The following is an 18815-nucleotide window of genomic DNA, read 5'->3' as shown; positions in this document are numbered from 1 at the left end:
AATACCTTCTTCCGCCATCTTCCTCCATCTCTCAAGAAGTATCTTCTTTCACAATGAACCGGAAGTTGTTCTCATGTTTCGTTTAAGCCTCTGCAAAATCTGTCCACTGTCCACTGTGAGGTGCCTTCCACGATGCACAGGCATACCCAAAAGTGTTAAGTTCCTACTACTCCTCCGTCAAGACGTAGCTACTTCCTCAGTGCTGGAAAAAGCCTTGGATTCCTGGTTATTCTATCCCCATTCCTCCTTGAAGACTTCCAGCTCTAACTGGGCTTCGGCCTCTGCCTGAGTCATTAGGGACTTGCCCCAATGGGGAAACCCCAGTTAAGCTGGTAACTCAGCTACAAGCTGACAGGTCATTTCTCTGGCCTCTCATGATGGACAGAAGTTCCTGCCACAGACCATCACAAGGCTTTGGCCTACCTCTGTGGTAGCAGAGCTGATCCACAAGCCAAATAGAAACTTGTTGGGAGGATTACCCAGCCCCATTAGGCCCCATTTTTGGGTGATGTGAACTCATCCTCATTCCCTTCCTCCACCTCTGGGAAAACAGCCAAGATTAGCATGCCGTGAGTCATCAAGCTTTAGGATGCTTGCACAACACCCATACACACTTAGGTGGCACCCAAGGGCCTGCTGCTCTTATGGAGTTATATGAAACATAGTCAGGAGGATGGCAGCCTCCACAGGCCACAAGGGCTCATCATCAGTTGGAAATGCTTTCCTAGGAACAGAGATATGACAGCAGTATCAAAAGAATTAGAACAAGAAAATTATAGACACAGAGCTAGAAGGCCAATCAATGATTGTTCCTAACTATTGGAAATAGTCTTATTTCCTGAGGTCTTATTTACCATCTCACTGGCCTCCATCTGAGATCCTTCTACCTCCAGCCTCCCAAATGGCTAGAATTATAGGTGTGAGCCATTGGTACCCAGCTAGAATCCACATTTTAAGCTACCGCTCCCTACTGCCTCCATTTGATTTTTCTATGAACCAAATATTACCTCCTATTCTCTTCTGTTTTGTTTCCCCATTCCTATAGAAATAGAGAGAAAGCAACAGGTCTGTATCTATTATGTACAAGGCAACATACTTGGTATTTTATCATCTTTTTTCTTTGGGCTAGCCTTTGGGGTAACAGAAAAGAATTCGTTTTACTTGTTCAAAGCACGCCCCCGCCACTGCCTCAACAGGCAAGCAGCAGAGCCTAGATGTTAGGATTTAGCTGTAAAACTAATGTTCATTCTAGAACTTTATGGCTTTACAACTTTATAGCCAAACATAGTCTGGCCAACTGCAGGTTAAGCTGACTGATTATTTCCCTCAGCCAGGATCACACTGGGGTTGGGCTATGTGTTTGCTAGGGTCTTGTAACATCACATCCTGACTCTCTTGAGGAACAAGAGGACTGTGATTTGCATTTTGTTGTTCTGAAAAAATTTATGGTCATGTCACTCACATCATCTGTCCCCTTCCACCACCCTTAATTCTAACACTATGATTTTATTATCTCTTTGCCTTGACAGTCTAATAGATGATTTTAATTTCACAGAGGCCTTCACTGTGGAGGGATGACAAGGAAAACATGGGCTGTACAGAGATTGTTTTTAAAACTTATGCTCTGATGATTCAATAGGTAAGTGGATGACATTTCTGAGCACCTATCTTTATGGGGTTTCTTCTCATCGTACCAATCCTCCACATGAATTTCTTGGGGGAGGGGGGAGGGTGAACTGAAAACACTTCTTAATACCACTTATGAGAAGAGCTGTCTCCCAAACTCCAGTGTTTTGATTTTTCTCTGCTCCAGAATGAAATGCCCTTTGGTGAAAGTGGAATTCACATATCATATTCAGCAGTGTTCACTAGGGCAACTTCAGTTTTAGAAAGGTATCAGGAGGCCCTTTCTTTGAAAGTAACCCTGATCCCAGTTCCCTCTCAAACTCACCAGTTTTAAGCCTTAATCATGAGTTTTAAAATACATTCTGGGAAAGGAAGGAAAGAAGGGAGGGAGAGAGGGAAGGAGGGAGGGACGGAGGGAGGAGGGAGGAAGGAAGCGAGGGAGACATTCTGGTGGTTGGGCATGTTGGTTCTTATCTGCAATCCTAGCTACTTTAGAGAGAGAGAGAGATAGGAAGATAGCAGTTTGGTTTATAACAAAAGTCAGAAAGGTTCCATCTCCAAAAATGCCAGGTGGAGAAAGGTTTATGTCTATAATCCAAGCATCTCTAGAGGCAGAGGAAGAAGAATCATGTTCCATGGCTGACCCAGGCAAAAGAATGAGACCCTATCTAAAAAATAAACTAAGGCAAAAAGGGCTAAGGGTATGACTTAAGTAGAGTTTGCTTGCCTAGCAAGTGTAAGGCTTTATATTCAATCCCCAGTACCACAAAAAGAAAAAAATCCACCCTGCAAATAATTAACATCAGCAAACACCGCAAAATATATTCAAATATACAACAATATTGGCTTAAAAAAATAAAACCTTATATTCAGAGAATGAGAACCACCCTACCAATTACCTACATGCCAATTATCCCATGTGCTGACTGCTGGCAGTTACCTAATTGCTTGTCTGCAGCACATCATTTAATCTTGGTACATTTCATCTACTGTCCTAATGATCATCAGGAGGACCAATTCTCCAGCAGCTGGGAAGTGACTTCATTCTCAGGTTGCAAGGAAAGTAAAACGCAAGTGAAACGTTGACTGAAGAAATGAGTCTACTCATACATCAAGGGCTGGAAAGCATGAACTCAGATCCCTCAAGACTAGAGGTAGAGGTAGGGAATGGGCAGAAGGGAGAAGAAAGGGAAAAATATATACTGAGTACATGATTGATACAGGTCTATATCACTTTTTATTCTTGCTTGTTTTGGTGTATATGAGATCTCAATGACCCTCAGTAAGAAGGACTTGTTTTTAGCTCCTATTTATAGTGGCACTGTCCAGCCCAGAGAATTTTCTGCACACTGGAGGTCTATAAGACGAACTGTACCAACAGATGTTGAAGCCACTGTGTTCTCAGAAATCTTAGCAAACAACTCACTTAATTTTGCCAAGACTGAAACAGCCACAAGAATACAGTTTACTTTGCCAGAAAAAAATAACTACAAGAATAATTCATGCATGTAATGTTCTCATTCCCTATGCCCTATGTAACTACGAATTAATCTCAGAAGGACACAATAGGAGGCTGTAATGCAATACCAAAATGACAAGTCTTCCTCTTTTTTCCCCCTCAAGAAAAGAATGGCTACCTCATTACATAAAGTCTCACTACAATTCTTTTGGATCCCTACCAGGCGCAGAGGCATTTGAGATGGAAAGGAAGTCTGAAGGTCAATTAGCTGGACTTCCATAATCTTCCTGAGCATGAAGACCAAGGAGATGCCTCAACACCCTCAGATCAACAACCCCCCCAGACCACTCAGAGCATTTGATTTCATTCTTTGGAGAGCTCTGACCTTTTAAAAGACCTTTTGATTCACTAGGTACTGGGGAACTGAATTTAAGACCTCATGCTTGCTAGGCCGTTCCTACCACTTGAGCCATACTCACAATACTGTTCATTTGCTTTTTTTGTGTGTCAGTTGTGGGGCTTGAACTCAGGGCCTAGGCATTGTCCCTGAGTTCTTTCATTCATAGGCAGTACTCTCCCACTTTGAGCCAAAGAACCACTTCCAGTGTTCTGATGGTTAATTGGAGATAAGAGTCTCACGGACGTCCTTCCTGGGCTGGCTTTGAACCTCAATCGTCAGATCTCAGCCTACTGGGTAGCTAGGATTACAGGTATGAGCCATCAGCACCCAACCTTGGGTTTGTTTTTAAGGTAATGTCTTGCTAACTTTGTCAGGGCTTTTCTCAAACTGTGAACTTACTATCTCTACCAAAAAAGTAATGGGATTACAGGTGTGAACTTGCACACCAGGCTAAAGGAATGTCTTATACTATGCCAAAATTGATCAACAGCTTTAATTTCTCCTCTCCTCCAAAGAAAATCATTCTGTACATATAAAAACAAACCTACTGTAGTTTGAATGGTCATATTTGTTTTTTAAAGACAGATTTACTTGATCCATGATTATTTGATGATGATATCCTCCAAATAACCCAAAGTGCCTATTTTTTCCAACTTATATTATCAGCTACACTAGAAGCTGATTATAATCAACTTGCTTTCATAAAAAAGGAGTAAATAAAAAAAATAAACTTGAAGAGACTCCACTTGCCTAGAAGTAACACCAGCAAAGTGGTCCTTGTTCTTAGCCAAGCCAGGATGGACTCCAGATGCATGCTTCTCCCCCACCACCCACAGAATGCAAACGGGCAGAACCACAGAACCAGAAAAATCATCTAGCCACAGTCTCACATTTTGTGGTACACAAAGTGAGGCCCAAAGATCCCATGTCTTTCTCTTAGTCATCCTCAAGCAACGTCCCTTAGTCTGCACTGAGTGTGTCCAGATAAGCACTCAGGTCTCTGACCAGAAACTCACAACAGAGTGCAGTTCAAAGGACTGAAAAGTGGTACCAGTATATTTTAAATAAGCCAATGGTAGGTGTGTGTGTGTGTGTGTGTGTGTGTGTGTGTGTGTGTGTGTGTGTGTGTGTGTGTGTTGTGAGGCTTGAACTCAGGGTCTGGATACTGTTCTGTCCCAACCTTTTTTTGCTCAAGGCTAGTGCTCTACTACTTGATCCACAGTTCCACTTATTCCACTAATGGCTTTTTATTTTTTTTAGTGGTTAATTGGAGATAAGAGTCTCATGGACTTTCTTGACCAGGCTGGATTTGAACTGTGACTCTCAGATCTCAGCCTCCTGAGTAGCTAGGATTACAGGTGTGAGCCACCAGCATCTTTTCTGAAATTCTTCTTCCAACTGGAACACTTGCCTGTTCTATTTAGCAAACACTTCCTACTTCCTTTCTGTCTCCCTTTCTACCTGCTCCCTCCTTTACTTTCCTTGGGAGAGTCACAATTCATGAATTAACATAATAAATTCCAACTATCTTTCTCATCTAGTAGATATTCTGTTTTAGGCTTTGAATCCTTGGGAATAGGGATCTGAGAATTTTCCTGTTTTATTTATCTAGTCCAGTCAGCTGTCACAGGACAAGGTGTGATGAACAAAAGTAACATTTTAGCAGAGTCATAGGGTTAACAAGAATTTATCACATAATGATATTCTGACAGGGTGTCATATGCGTAGAGAACTATGTAAATTCTCATGGAGGAAGTTCAGGTGGCAAGGGTAGGCATGAAGAGGCATGGTAAAGAACAGGATTTGAGGGTTGAGCCACATGTGGGCAGTCACAAAAGCCATGCTGAAGTATATGGGCATGATTCTGTACAGGATGAGATTAATTCTCAGGAGGGTTAGGTTGGATGAATGGCCATAAATGAAGAACTGCTCTGAAGCAAGATGAAAAGCGGGAAATTAAGTTTAAAGTTCATCACATAATTCTTATGGGGTATGGAGAGGATTTGGGTTGGTGGGACTTCGTGATTTGAGAATTCTCTGAGGGTCCTGGGGAATGAAACAAAGGATGAATTCAGTTAGAGTTTAGGTAGAACCAACAGGACCTGATCACTATCCTGAGCCACGAGAGAGGAAAATGGGGAATCAATGGGGATATAATGTAATCAAGGCAGGGACTGTGAGATGAGGAAAGAGTTAAGGGGTGATGATGATGAGGTTCTTAGGGGACGATTCCTCTGACAATCTTTCCAGATGAATCTTCTAGGCCTAGAGCTACCTACCACACTACTACTGTTTTTACCAAAAGAAACTCAATCATGAAAATTTGAAGAAGAAAAGATAAATATTTTATTCTTCACAGAGGCAGATGGAAACATTCTGATGATTTGAGAGCAAAGGAAACAACTTTAACAAAATTTCTACTTCTTAAACTACCAATCATTTCTTAACACATTGGCAATTATAAGCAAAACAGTTTCTAGGAAACCATGTTCTATGCTTGTTGGGATTTTGTTTTTGTTTTTATTTTCTGAACCCAACTAAAGTATTTTCATATCTTTTAAGAAACTGTCCTTACCAGATGGCTGTCTGATGGCCTTGTATCACAGCAGGTCCCTGACACTAGAGAAAATTCAGTTTATAGTTAACAAGTGGCTCTATACAGCCAATTTATTGACAAGCAATCTTATGCGTTACTCATATTTTCAAAATTCTAGAAGGTCTAGATAATGCTGGAATAGAAGCTCATGTATACATGAACAAATCCCTTTGCACCCAAATCCATCCATCTTCTAATCTAACAATATTTCTTCTCCTCCCCACATTAAAGGAAATGCTCACCAGAGCAAGCAACAAGCAGAACCTGCTTAGAACCAACTGCATCACTTAAGTAAATGTGAAGAGACTTTCCTGAACCTAGTAATTACCCAAAATGCATGTGGGCAAGGAAAAGGTAGAAAAGAACTGAAATTGTCAGCTCACCCTCTTTCTCAGGTTGTAGGTAAGAATCAGGTTCCGGGAGAAGGAGTGGGAGAAGGCCGTGTAGAATTCCAGAACTTTCTGCAGGGCATCCCGCTTGATCACATGCAGGTCACAGTAGGTCAAGGCCCTAACATTAGCACAGGACTGGGCAAGGGTGGATTCCTTCCAGAACACATCTCCAAACACGTCTCCTTTCCCTAAGGAGAGAAAGTTGTCATTGAGGAGAGTGTCAGCCTGAGGAGTCAAGCCATCTGCTTTACTTCCCTCTGCTCCTCAGAACTGCTATCCATTTGGCATTCTCCAGCATGGCTTCAGAAAGGCTGAAAGGATTGGACTTTGAACCTTAATGACATGCAACTTAAGAATCTTTAGAACATCACACAGTACATGTTCCATTCCAGTGGACTTGTAATCACTCACTTTACCTCCTCCAAGAGTTATTTTGATAACATGATTGAAAAGAATTTCCTCCCCCTCCCATCATGCTTGATCACACCTCTGTCTTCCCCAGCACTGATCGTAACCTAGAATTAAATTATTTGTTTGCTGATCTGTTGTACGTCTCTCCACATGAGAGCTCATGTTTTCTTTCTCCGTTAGCACAGAACCTATCACATAGTTGGAGCTCCATGGATATTTTTGCAGGCAGAAGGGAAGTGAAGAAAGAAAGCTGTGATTTTGTATTCACGTACCAGCTGAGAGGTGTGTTAGGGTATTGGTGGGGAGTTGCTGAAGAATGGGAGAGGTCGCCTCTAACTTCTAAGTAGAAGTCAGCAATGTGTTCAGCCCCTCCCAGACTTGTTCATCGCCCTAAGGTTTATATTTGTATTGTACATCCTTCTTCTCTTCCATTCTTCATTCCAAATTATGCTCTTCGCCGAATACTTTTCTATCAGCATAAAAATATGGGCCCTATATAATGAGGTCTTGGATCTTCTATCTCTAGCATTCCATAAATATATTCAACAGCCAATAGGGCAGTGTTACAGACTGAAGGCTTATGTCCCCGCAATTCAGGTTGAAATTTTAATCACCAACATAATCATATCAGGAGGCAATGCCTTTGGGAGGTAATTAAATCATAAGGTGAGGTCCTCATGAATGGAATTCGTGCTCTTATAAAAGGGACCCCCAAAAAGCACTCTTGTGTTTTTTTGGCCAAAGGTGAGGATGGAATAAGAAGTAGGTAATTTACAACCAAGCACTGAATCCACATAGCTGAATTCCGGGCCAAAATTCTCCCAATCTCCTTTAAACATCTGTTTTTCATATCCATGGATATTCTTCCTGCCCTTCCTAGAGACCCATATTTTAATGTATGTCTAATCCAAAGCCTACTTTATTCCTGGCACAGACTCTGGCTATAAGTAGTTTAAAGTGTTTACTTGCTTTTAAATTTCCAGCACAGATAAACACAAATTTGAATCTCCAGGAAGCCAGAGAGGAATATATAGGAAGAAGTAAAGAAAAAAAAAAAAGAAGAATGTTGCAAAGGATGAAAAGAAGTGCATTTTGGTGACCTGTCAGCCTACCGCATCTGGATCAGCCAAGCCCCGCATACAGCTGGGATCCAGGTACCTGTGGCTCCCAAGGCTTAGGATGACAGCCATTTGCCTGATTAAGGTTAAGAAGGCAATTATATTTCTAAGCAAAGGATCAGACTTGACTTTTTCTCAAGCATCAAAAAGTGTCCACTCGGGCTGGGGATATAGCCTAGTGGCAAGAGTGCCTGCCTCGGATACACGAGGCCCTAGGTTCGATTCCCCAGCACCACATATACAGAAAACGGCCAGAAGCGGCGCTGTGGCTCAAGTGGCAGAGTGCTAGCCTTGAGCGGGAAGAAGCCAGGGACAGTGCTCAGGCCCTGAGTCCAAGGCCCAGGACTGGCCAAAAAAAAAAAAAAAAAAAAAAAAAAAGTGTCCACTCAAGTATATGAGAAACTCTGTGCATACTACCTCCTCTTGAGTACTTCCAAAATGTGAGCAAAAAAGCTAATAGAATCTAGGCATGGTGGCTCTAGCCTGTAATCCTAGCTATGGGGGTTTGAGATTTGAGGCCCACCGGGTTGAAAGGAAGTTTAGGAGACTCCATCTCAATCAATGACTGTGCATGGTAGCATGGCACATTGTCTGTCAACACAGCTATGGGGGAAGTACAAGTAAAAGGACTGTAATCCAGGCCACAGGCCTGGGCATAAAGGGAGACCCTATCTCAAAATGACTAGTCAAAATGGGCTAGAGGACTGACTCCAGTGGTAGACTAACTGCCTCACAAATGCAAAGCTTCTGAGCTCAGTTTTCCAGTGCTGAGAAAGAAAGCAAAAATCAAATGGACTGAATACATGAATTCCTAGTTCTCCATGTATCTGTGATTCTAATGTGAACATGCTTTCATTGATTTAATGTGAGTAGAAATTTGTTTGGGGTAGTTTTGAGATAAGTATGTGTTTAGATGACACTATTTAGATTACTTTGCCAAGTATTTCCCCCCAAAATATCAGTAATAAGGGTGGGCTAAGTTAGGACTGGGGTCAGTGAATGGGAAAGTTTCTTTCTATGGGATGCTAACTGCCTGCCAGCTAAAGTTGCTCATTCAGTTAGTGCTCCCTTGCCCTGAGTTCAAACCAATTATGCTGGCTAATTCACTTCCATGTGTTAAATATTCTATAGCCCTCCTACATTGCTCACAACTACCCACATGCCCTTTGTATTTATATAAAGAAGGTTCTTCTGAAACATTTTGGCAACAGTTAACAATGGATGCCATCCATTCTTTGCCCCAGTCACTGTTGCAACTCACATTAAGAGGTGATGCCCGATTCCCTTCCCCTTGAATCGAGGCTGACCTAAGTCGCTCGATCAATAGAATCTGGAGGATAAATGATGTTCTGAGATTTCTAGGCAAGCTCTTAAGCCCTTGAGGGTCTTGCCTGGTTCTTTTGGAACACTCATCCTTGGGACTGCTGTCTTAGAATCCAATCATCATGTGAGAAGCACAGTTTACACAAGAGGCCACATGTCAAGCTGAGCCCTCATCTGACATTCACACTCAACTGCTAGTCATGTTCATCAGCCATTTTGTTGATCCAGCCCAGTCAAGACTTTTAATGACTGCAGCCCTGGCCACCACCTTCTTCTACCACCTGGGTGCACACCCCTGTACCAAGCCATTGTGTTTCCCCCATAGCTGTGATGACAGACACATACCATGCTACCATGTCCAGTCATTGATTGAGTGACTGACCAACCGAACAGTAAGAGACATTGAAATCCAGAAGCCATTACACTAGGGTTCTCCACATAGCAACATATAATCAGAATACACAGAGTCATGGTGTGCTAAGGTGAAAGCTCATGAGAAACTACCTATTCCAACACAGCATCACAAATCCTCCCAGCGCTGATCTCCCACATTTGTCTCTGAAAGGACAAGACAAGAAAGAATAAGGGGGCTGGGGATATGGCCTAGTGGCAAGAGTACTTGCCTCCTATACATGAGGCCCTGGGTTCAATTCCCCAGCACCACATATACAGAAAGCAGCCAGAAGTGGTGCTGTGGCTCAAGTGGCAGAGTGCTAGCCTTGAGCAAAAAGAAGCCAGGAACAGTGCTCAGGCCCTGAGTCCAAGCCCCAGGACTGGCAAAAAAAAAAAAAAAGAAAGAATAAGGAATGACTCTTGTGAGGGTAGAGTTTCTTGGATATGCACATTGAATATTAATGAGAAATGTACAATCTGCAAAACCTGCAGTTGGGTATTGGGGTATAATGTGGTATAAGTAAGCCAGAAAATTGAGAACAGAAGCTTATTGGTAATTTGTGTGATTCTTAAGATAATCTCAATTATACTTAAATAAAATAAAATAATAGCTCTTCAAGAACATTTAACATATAAATTTAGCCATGGAAATCTAGTTTATAGGGGCTGGGAATGTGGCTCAGTGGTACAGTGCTTGCCTACCATGCATGAAGTCCTGAGTTTGATTCCTAAGTACCACATAAACAGAAAAATCTGGAAGTGGCGAGGGCTAGCCTTGAGCAAAACAAGCTCAAGAATAGTGCCTAGGCCCTGAGTTCAAGCTCCATGGCTGCCAAAAGAAAAATCCAGTCTATAAAGAACTTTCCTGGGGTCTATCTACCGCATAAAATGGACAATCACATTGTAGTTCAAACAAGCCATGAAATAAATAAATTTTTTAGAACTGACAGCCTCTAATAGTAAAAAGTTTTCCAATCAAAGATCTTTGACAGAAACAATAAATGGAAAGCAGTTCCGACTACAGAAAGAATTTCACGGTAAGATAATCACAATTAATCTGTGGAGTTTAGGAGTCTCAGTGTTGTCATAACTTGGATTTGATTTTCAATCAAAATTGAAAATCATACCATCTTACTTCCTGTCAAGGCAGCATCTTTGGTATAAATGATGTTATTGAGACTTAAGAATGAGGTGTCAGAGGACCTGTCAGACTCAAAACACCCCGAGATTATTGTGGCAAAAGAGAAATGTTTTGATGACACAAGTAACCTCGAAAGACTGTCAAGAAGGCTGCAGAGCAATTGGCAGGCTATTCCAAGTTACCTGCACCTCTGCGAATAATGACTTCCCAGGTCAGAACAGCATGGCAGAAGCCAGAACAAAGCCGCCACCTACAACTCTCTCTTGTGTACCAATCATTCCCTCCAGAACAAAAGGTACCTCATGCACTTGGCAATCAACTCCTCAGAGCAATCAGCTTATTGATTTATAAATTACACTGAGTGCTGGGTGTAGAATGTTAAAACCTAATGCCTGTAAAGCACCAACATTCTAAGGGGAGCTGGAGGAGAAAAGGAAGCCTGGGGAGTAAAGAAAGGCAGTCTAGTTAAAGCTCCAGGCAAACATCCCTGCGATAAGTAATCATTTTCCACTCCCTCCCCCCATTATATACTGCTGTCCTCACTGAACCTTCACTTCTGTGGAAGCACCAAGGCAGGGAAAAGGGGAATTAATGTATAATCATAAAGCATAGGTGGGAGGCAGGAACCAGGGCTCAGGTACAAAGGAAGAAGCAGGGGCCATCTTTCCAAGAGGCCCAGCTCAGGCCGCATTCCAGCCCCTGTGGACAGTTTGATTTAGTAAGGGTCGAAGGCTGGGATAGCCAAGTGCGGAGTCTGACAGGGCCAGGTGGGAGTGAGATAAATTGGGTTACTAGATTGAATACAAGAGGTGTTGTAACTGGGCCTTGAGAACATCAAACAGCTTTCCTGAGTGCTAACAGGTGGCAGGAAAGGATTCTATCTGAGCCCTCAAACTGAGTTTGTGACTCTGCCGAGAGGGTGCTGTGCATTCAAAGACTGGATCCCCAGAAAAGGTTGGGCAGGCCAGGGAGATGAGACCAGGGATGAACTTTCTGACTACTTCCCCTCATTATCTCCTATTACGTGGTTCTCTCTGGACTGAACTAAGCAAAACCATTCCTAAGGGAAAATCACTATCTGTGGCTAAAGTCACTAACAAGTTCTAGACTCAGACCAATTAGAAGTTAGCTATTCACGCATCATTTGGCAGGCACTGTTTGAGGGGCTAAGACACCATGGTGGAACAAACTGTGAGAGGCGGAGACAGGCATGGATATAAAAATATATTAGGGGCCATAAAAGGGGAAAGTGGAGGAGGAGTATCAACCAAGATGCGTTCAGTCAGGCCCTTTCTTCCATTCTCAGAGACAAGTCTAAGGCAGAAAAGGACTAGCCTCAGACCGCCAGCTTCCCAAGGCTGTCGCCCCTCCTCTGCTTTTCTAAAAATGGATCATTCTGTCAATGCAAGTTTCAGGGATGGATGGCTGGCTGCAAGCCTAGGTTCACCTTCCTGGGGGCTTATGCGGGACCTTTGTGAACCTTTTCCTTGCCTTCTCTTCCCTTCGTTATATGCGATCCTTAGAGTTCTTCCAGCTCACATACCCCATCCTGCTCCTTGGCCTGGATGCCTTCTACTCATGCTTTAAAACACACCCAAGCCTCCTCTCTAGCCCTTGGCCAGACCAGCTCCCGCTACACATGCCTTCTTCACTCTACACCTCCTCTAGAAACTTCCACCATACTCATAATCATTCAGCCCCATGGCAGGCACAGGGTAGACCTTGGTGATTGTTGTATGCACAAATGAAACAAGCAGATTCTTGTGTCTTACTAAACCTCTCCCAGCTTCAGTTTTAAAATGTGGAGACCATAACCCACTAAAGAGCTGTTATAAGGTTTACAAGTATGCAGCATACTTAACACTGTTCTTGGAATCTACTAGGTGCTCAATGAGTTTACAAATGAAGACACCTCTAACAGCCCAAAGATGCAGACACCACAGGGACCATCAGCCCCTATTTACAGGGAGAAAAGTGACAGCCTATAGGCTCCCAAGGTTTCCCCACACTGTGGGGTGGCCTCTGTGCAGGGAGAGGCTATGCAGCGCTCCCTCTGAGTCCCTGCCCTACAGGAAGCAGTTACTGAGAGCTGCCTTGGGCATGTACCCCACTAGGTGGAGGACAGAAGAATGACCTTAAGTAGCCATGGCCTATAGGCTTCTAGCTGTTTTCCTGAATCAGTTCTCTCCTCTTCATGGTGATGGAAACATGACTTTTATCTGAATCCAACAATGACCAGAAGTGAGACCAGATTACAGCTAGATGGGGCCATCTGTTCAAATTTGAGTCCTGGGTAGGTATGCAGAAGGGATAGGTGCAATTCTAGGGCATCTCCTCAAAGAAGAGAGTCATGTCCTGCACTTTCCCACTGGCAGCAAAGAAGGAGCAAAGTGTCTTAGACCAGAAGGCCAAAGGGAATAACCTGTTGTGGTAATGCGATCATCCAGAAGGTGGCTGGGTGTCTGGCTTCCTGGAGTTGCCACAGCAGTCCTTTGGCACTAGAACTGGCACGTGAAAGATGATCGTCAGCCTCATCTATTACTTGGAGGTTTTGTTGGGGCAGTGGAACCCTGTTTCCTCACTGATTCAGGACTCCCTGGCCCAGCAGGGCAGCCCCCTGCTTTGAGCTTGGTGTACACACATGTATTCTCTTACTTTCTGCTAGATGAAGATTGGCCTCCAACTGTCAGAAGGACTGAGAGGTGAGGTGCTGATGGAGACTGGAAGCTCATTCAGAGTGGAATCTCCTGAGCTCAGCACCCTGGAAGCCATCTACCTGCTTCCCCGGGCCAGCTCTGAAGGGACCAGAGATCAGGACTGCCAAGGTCTCCCTACTTCCTAGGCTGCAAGCACCTGCTACTTGCCTTTCTCCAGATGTGTTTCTTTGGGAACACTTAATAACCATTTAAGGCTATGGCTCTTGGCTTGCCTGAGACCATGGGGGAGAATAAACACATGACGTTTTGACATCTTGTAAATGTTGCCTTCTCTTATCTCTACAAAGCTACAAAGCTTTCCTTCTCATCTTTATCGCACAAATAAATGCTGCTGACAGTTCCTGGCCTCCGTTACATGAGCTATAGCTTACAGATGTGAGAACATACATCAAAGACAGACAGATACAGTAAAATCTCATCAAACTTGCCTTCCCGTCTGAGTCATGAAAATACGCTAACTGGAAGGAATAGAGCCTCATATCTGAGTGCCAGGGCCTGGCTGACTGTACTGGGGTGTTGAGTGCTTAGCTAATATGTTTTATTGGATTTCTATGCCAACAATGAACTTACCCTGGAAGTCCTGGCTTCTGGGACTGGCTTGCATTCCTCCTACTTTCCGGAAAGGCATCTACTTGGACAGGAAGTTTGTCTTATTTTAAGTTTTGTAGGTGAGCTCAGAGATGTTCCTAAAACATTCCTTCAGTTTGGAAGTCAGTACCATAGCTGTGAAGGCCTGTGATAGGTTAGGCACATACCTGATGGACAGCCACGAAGCATCTGTAAAGCCATGGGCCTAGTCACCAGTTAGTTGCATCTGATTCTGTGTCTCCCAGGCAGCTCTGAGATTGACAATCCCAAAGGAGGGGTGGTGTTTCATCGCTTCTACAGGTAATTCAATCCCATTTAACAACTAGAACTTACTGTGAACCAGGCAAAGTTCCAGCAGTTCAGGTGGCTAAATGAGAGCATATGAATTGTCTATATGTTCATGGGACTTACAAACATAAACATACAGCACGTAACAGTGAAGAATAAAGAAAAAAAACAACCACCCACATGTAATGCTAGGAAATGGCAGAAATAGGTCTCTGGAGATTTCATAGAGAAGATGAAAGTGGACATAGCCTTATGTCAAAGGCAAGAGAATTTAGAGATGTGAAGGACATGAGTTTTTCCTAAAGAGCAGGGGATGCAGCTACATGGTTGGGAATGAAAAGGGCTGGCTTGGGCTATGTTCATTCTATCGGCAAAACTTCCTGGTGGTCTTATTTATACTGGCTCTGCATTCTTACTGTTAAGAAAGGTAATTTGAGTGATTTGTCCCCACTCCCCGCTATTTCCTTCCTTGGGAAGGCAGCTTGACTTTGTGACACACTATTAACCTCTGATGAGTTTGGAAGGAGAACATGTATGCGTGTGGGCCAGGCCTTGGCTTGCTCCTCAGAAGCTGTAGGAAGTCTGTAGGAAGTCATACTCTCCCTATGGGTCCACAACCAAAAATTCAGGAGGCAGATGCACACAGGGGTGGGCTTGTACAGTCAGCACCATGACTGGGATCGAATTCTTGGAGGCAAATATACATAATGGTAAGTCCGTCTGGGAAAGGGAGTATTGTGACCTGTACTTGTCTTTCTCTTGCTTCATAACGTTGGGGAGATCTATGGAACTTATTGAGCACCATCTACCTCCCACATCTGCCCATCTTGGACTCCTCACCCTTATCTTCCACTCACACTGCCTCCTAGCCAACTGGGAGCAATCTAAATAGATACTTCTAGCCCTTGATTTGATCCTCCTATTTGCTTATGCCATTTACTATTGTTTTCTTCTCTTCATCCAAGGTATATCACAGTTTAATGGCAAGTATTATTTCTTAGTAGGCTAAAAATAGCACTGTGTTTTATAGTCCATAACATGTTCTGTGTAGTGAAATCCTATTCTGTGGAATTTGCAAGTGCCCTTTGTTCAGTCCTTCTCCCCCAGCTTCAGTGACACCCTGTGACCTGGCCTCCTGCCAATGCTGCTGCTGCTCTTCACACCTGCAGTCAGATAAGTGAAATTAGCAGAATGTCTCTCCACCAAGCACACAGATCACAAATCTCTTACTGAAAACAGGAGAAAAACTGCCCTGGCTCCAACAGATAAGAATTGAAAATGAATTTATTTTTCTTCTTTTCATTTTTTAGTAAAAGAATATAAAAGTATATTATAAAAATATTCAAATGTATTGAAAAATAGGAAACAAACACTACTTCTAAGGTCACCTGGCAGAAAACTTTGTTAACATTATGGTACATCTTCTTTCTTCTAGATAATAACTGTAGTTGTCTTAACTCAGATATATATATGTATATTCTAATTTTTAAATACTTAAAATATTTGATGCATTTCATGTGCTTATAAATCTTCCTCATATCATTATCACAACTGCCTGATTAAATGTAATTTATGACACAGCCAGTCCCTTTGCATAGACTCTAAAATAATGGAAAAAATTCCTTTAGCAAGATCTATTATAATAGATATCACATTAATTTTTTGCTCAAGGACCATAAACCAATTTTGTAAAAAAATAGTTTAAGCATAAACAGAATTAAGAAAGCCTGGCCTCTATTCCCACCCTTTCTCCATCAGGTAATGCAGGCATTACTTAAGAGAAGTGTTTTGAGGTTTTGACGATCTAGATTATTCCTATTAGAGCTCCTTGCAGGAGTGTAGATGTAATGTAATTGCCTCGGTTAATGGAACAGCTATATGAATATTAATGCTTGGTTGGAGGATGAAGAGGGACACTTAAGCATATTCCCATCCCCACAAGCTGAGTGTGAACAGACAATACTGTGTGGTGAGGCAGTAACACTCACCTGGAAGCTTTACCAGCCCTCGGGCAACGGAGGGCAATGCTCACCAAGGTAAGAAGGGCAGTGTAGAGGTGCACCCCATTTCTCCCTACCCCACCTCACAGGAATCTTGAGAAGGCACTTTGTGAAGGATTTAGCTTCTCCATCTTGAAAAGACTGAGGATTTGCACAGGACTGTTGTGGTACTTCTGAACTTTTGCTAAATAAACCATTTCTCTGCTGTCTTGGCTAAGAACTGAGAGGGATTGGTGGGGGTGCTGGATGATAGATACAAAAATAGATGACATATTTTTTTCTTATTAAATGAGTGAACACAACAAAGAAATGCTGTCAAGACATTTTTTTTCTGGAAAACAAAATATCATTCTAAATCGTATCCTAAAAACCAAAAGCATCTGTGAAAATGAAACAGTGCTTTCTCGAGATCTACCTGAAAATAAAAAGAAATCTCATTTTGAAGTTATCACATGCTCTTTTAAAGATATCTTGAAAGCCATACAAATGTAAGAAAGGAAATTAAAATCTCCTATAGTCTCACAAACAAAGCAATTCACCAGAACATGATGGTGAGCATGCTTTTAGGCTTTTATCTATGAATGTATTTCCTCATATAACTGGAATCACATTGCATTAAATTTGTATTCACCTACTTTATCCATCATAAGAATTTCTAATATTATTTAAAATTCCTTATAAGCATGTTGAATGACTGCAATCTCATTTCTGAAATGTTTTGAAATACTTGGTCATTTAGAACAAATACATGTTCTGTCTGTGTTTCTCCCTCTCTCTCTCTCTATTCTTTCTTTCCTTCCTTTCTTTCTTATTTTGTATTCTACCTCTGATTCCTAAATATCTGCCTCAAATCCTAGATTCTTTTCTTGGTGTTAGACCTACCTTCCCCTTCCTTCCTTCCTTCCTTCCTTCCTTCCTTCCTTCCTTCCTTCCTTCCTTCCTTCCTTCCTTCCTTCCTTCCTTCCTTCCTTCCTCCTTCCCTTCCTCCCTCCCTCCCTCCCTCCCTTCCTTCCCTTCTTTCCTCCCTCTCTCCCTCCCTCCTTCTCTCCTTCCGTCCTTTTTCTTCCTTTCATGCTAATGCTAGAGCTTGAACTCAGAGCCTGGGTGCTATTTCTTACCTTTTTTTCTCAAGTCTAATGCTCTACCACTTAAGTCATAGCTCCACATCAAGTTTTCTCATGGTTTATTGGAGATTAGAGTCTCATAGAGCTGGATGCCAGTGGCTCACACCTGTAATCCTATCTACTCAGGAGGCTGAGATGTGAGGATTGCGGTTCAAAGCTAGCCTGGACAGAAAAACTCCATGAACCTCATATCTCCAATAAACTACTCAAAAAAGCCGGACACTGTGACACTGTGGCTCAAGTGGTAGAGTGCCTGCCTTGAGCAAAAGAAGCTCAAGGATAGCACCCAGCCCCAAAATACAAGCCTCAGGACCAAAAAAAAAAAATTTTTTTTTTAATCTCACAAATGTTCCTGTCCAGGTGGCTTTGAACTGTGTGATTCTAAGATCTCATCCTCCTAAGTAGCTAGTATTACAGGTGTGAATTACCATGTTTGGCAAACCTGTATTTCTGAGTAGTGCTCAAGCGCCTAGTTGGATGTAATTGTAAGATGCAGTTAAATGCAGTGTAAGTTTATCACTTTCTCTTGGGCCACTTTTCCTCCTGACTTAACCTTTCACCACCAGCACCTCTGTTTCCCCCTCATTCAGATAGCAGAATTACTCTTTCACCTTTCAGTATTAGTTCTCCACACCCTGTAACTTTATGGGGACTCTCTTTCATGATTGTTCATCCTTCCATCTCTCCTAAAATTTGGCAGACTTAGCAAGTAAATAATCCAGACTATCCAACGTATTGAATTTCAGTAAACTAATAATTTCTCTGACATCATGTTTCATGTAGTATTTGGAAGGAAATTTGTGCTAGTAGCTCTTCAATATTTACAGTATAAGAAATTCAAATTTAACTGACTGGATTTTACCTTACTTCCCTGGTGTCCATGTTTACTGCCTGAACCTTGACCTTAAGTTTTCTATCATGTCACAGTTACCCAACAGTCTCTGTGTTTCTTGCTGTTAATTCATTAATCTCTGCAGATCGCAGTTCTGTCTGTCTGATACCCAAATCACCATATCTGGTCTCCTACTACCCAGTTTCTCATGCTGACATGTACAGCCAGCCACACAAGCCCAATCCCCTCTTCTCTTCCATCTTCTTCCCTCCACTTTTCCTTCCTCCTCTCCCAGCCCTCTTGACTCACCAGTCCACTAGAAACTACTATCCTCTCCCATATCCTGCAGGTCTCTCTCATCTGATTCTTTGAACCCTGGTTCTCCTTCTCCATCCCCCTTCCATATT

At 42.5% G+C, this 18815-nt stretch overlaps 1 protein-coding gene across 2 annotated transcripts in view; it reads right to left on the bottom strand.

The window, feature by feature from the left end:
* Kcnh1 (potassium voltage-gated channel subfamily H member 1) overlaps positions 1 to 18815 on the bottom strand; it is a 301959-nt gene that overhangs the window by 56820 nt on the left and 226324 nt on the right. For both annotated transcript variants that reach the window (XM_048357386.1, XM_048357384.1), the window contains exon 10: positions 6465 to 6661. In XM_048357386.1, the coding sequence (XP_048213343.1) occupies positions 6465 to 6661 (197 nt within the window). The remainder of the gene's footprint in view (positions 1 to 6464; positions 6662 to 18815) is intronic.

The sequence above is a fragment of the Perognathus longimembris genome, chromosome 11 (assembly GCF_023159225.1).
Source record: "Perognathus longimembris pacificus isolate PPM17 chromosome 11, ASM2315922v1, whole genome shotgun sequence".
Taxonomy (NCBI): Eukaryota; Metazoa; Chordata; class Mammalia; order Rodentia; family Heteromyidae; genus Perognathus; species Perognathus longimembris.
Note: the sequence above shows the minus strand (reverse complement) of the source record. Positions and strands in the feature narration are given on the sequence as shown.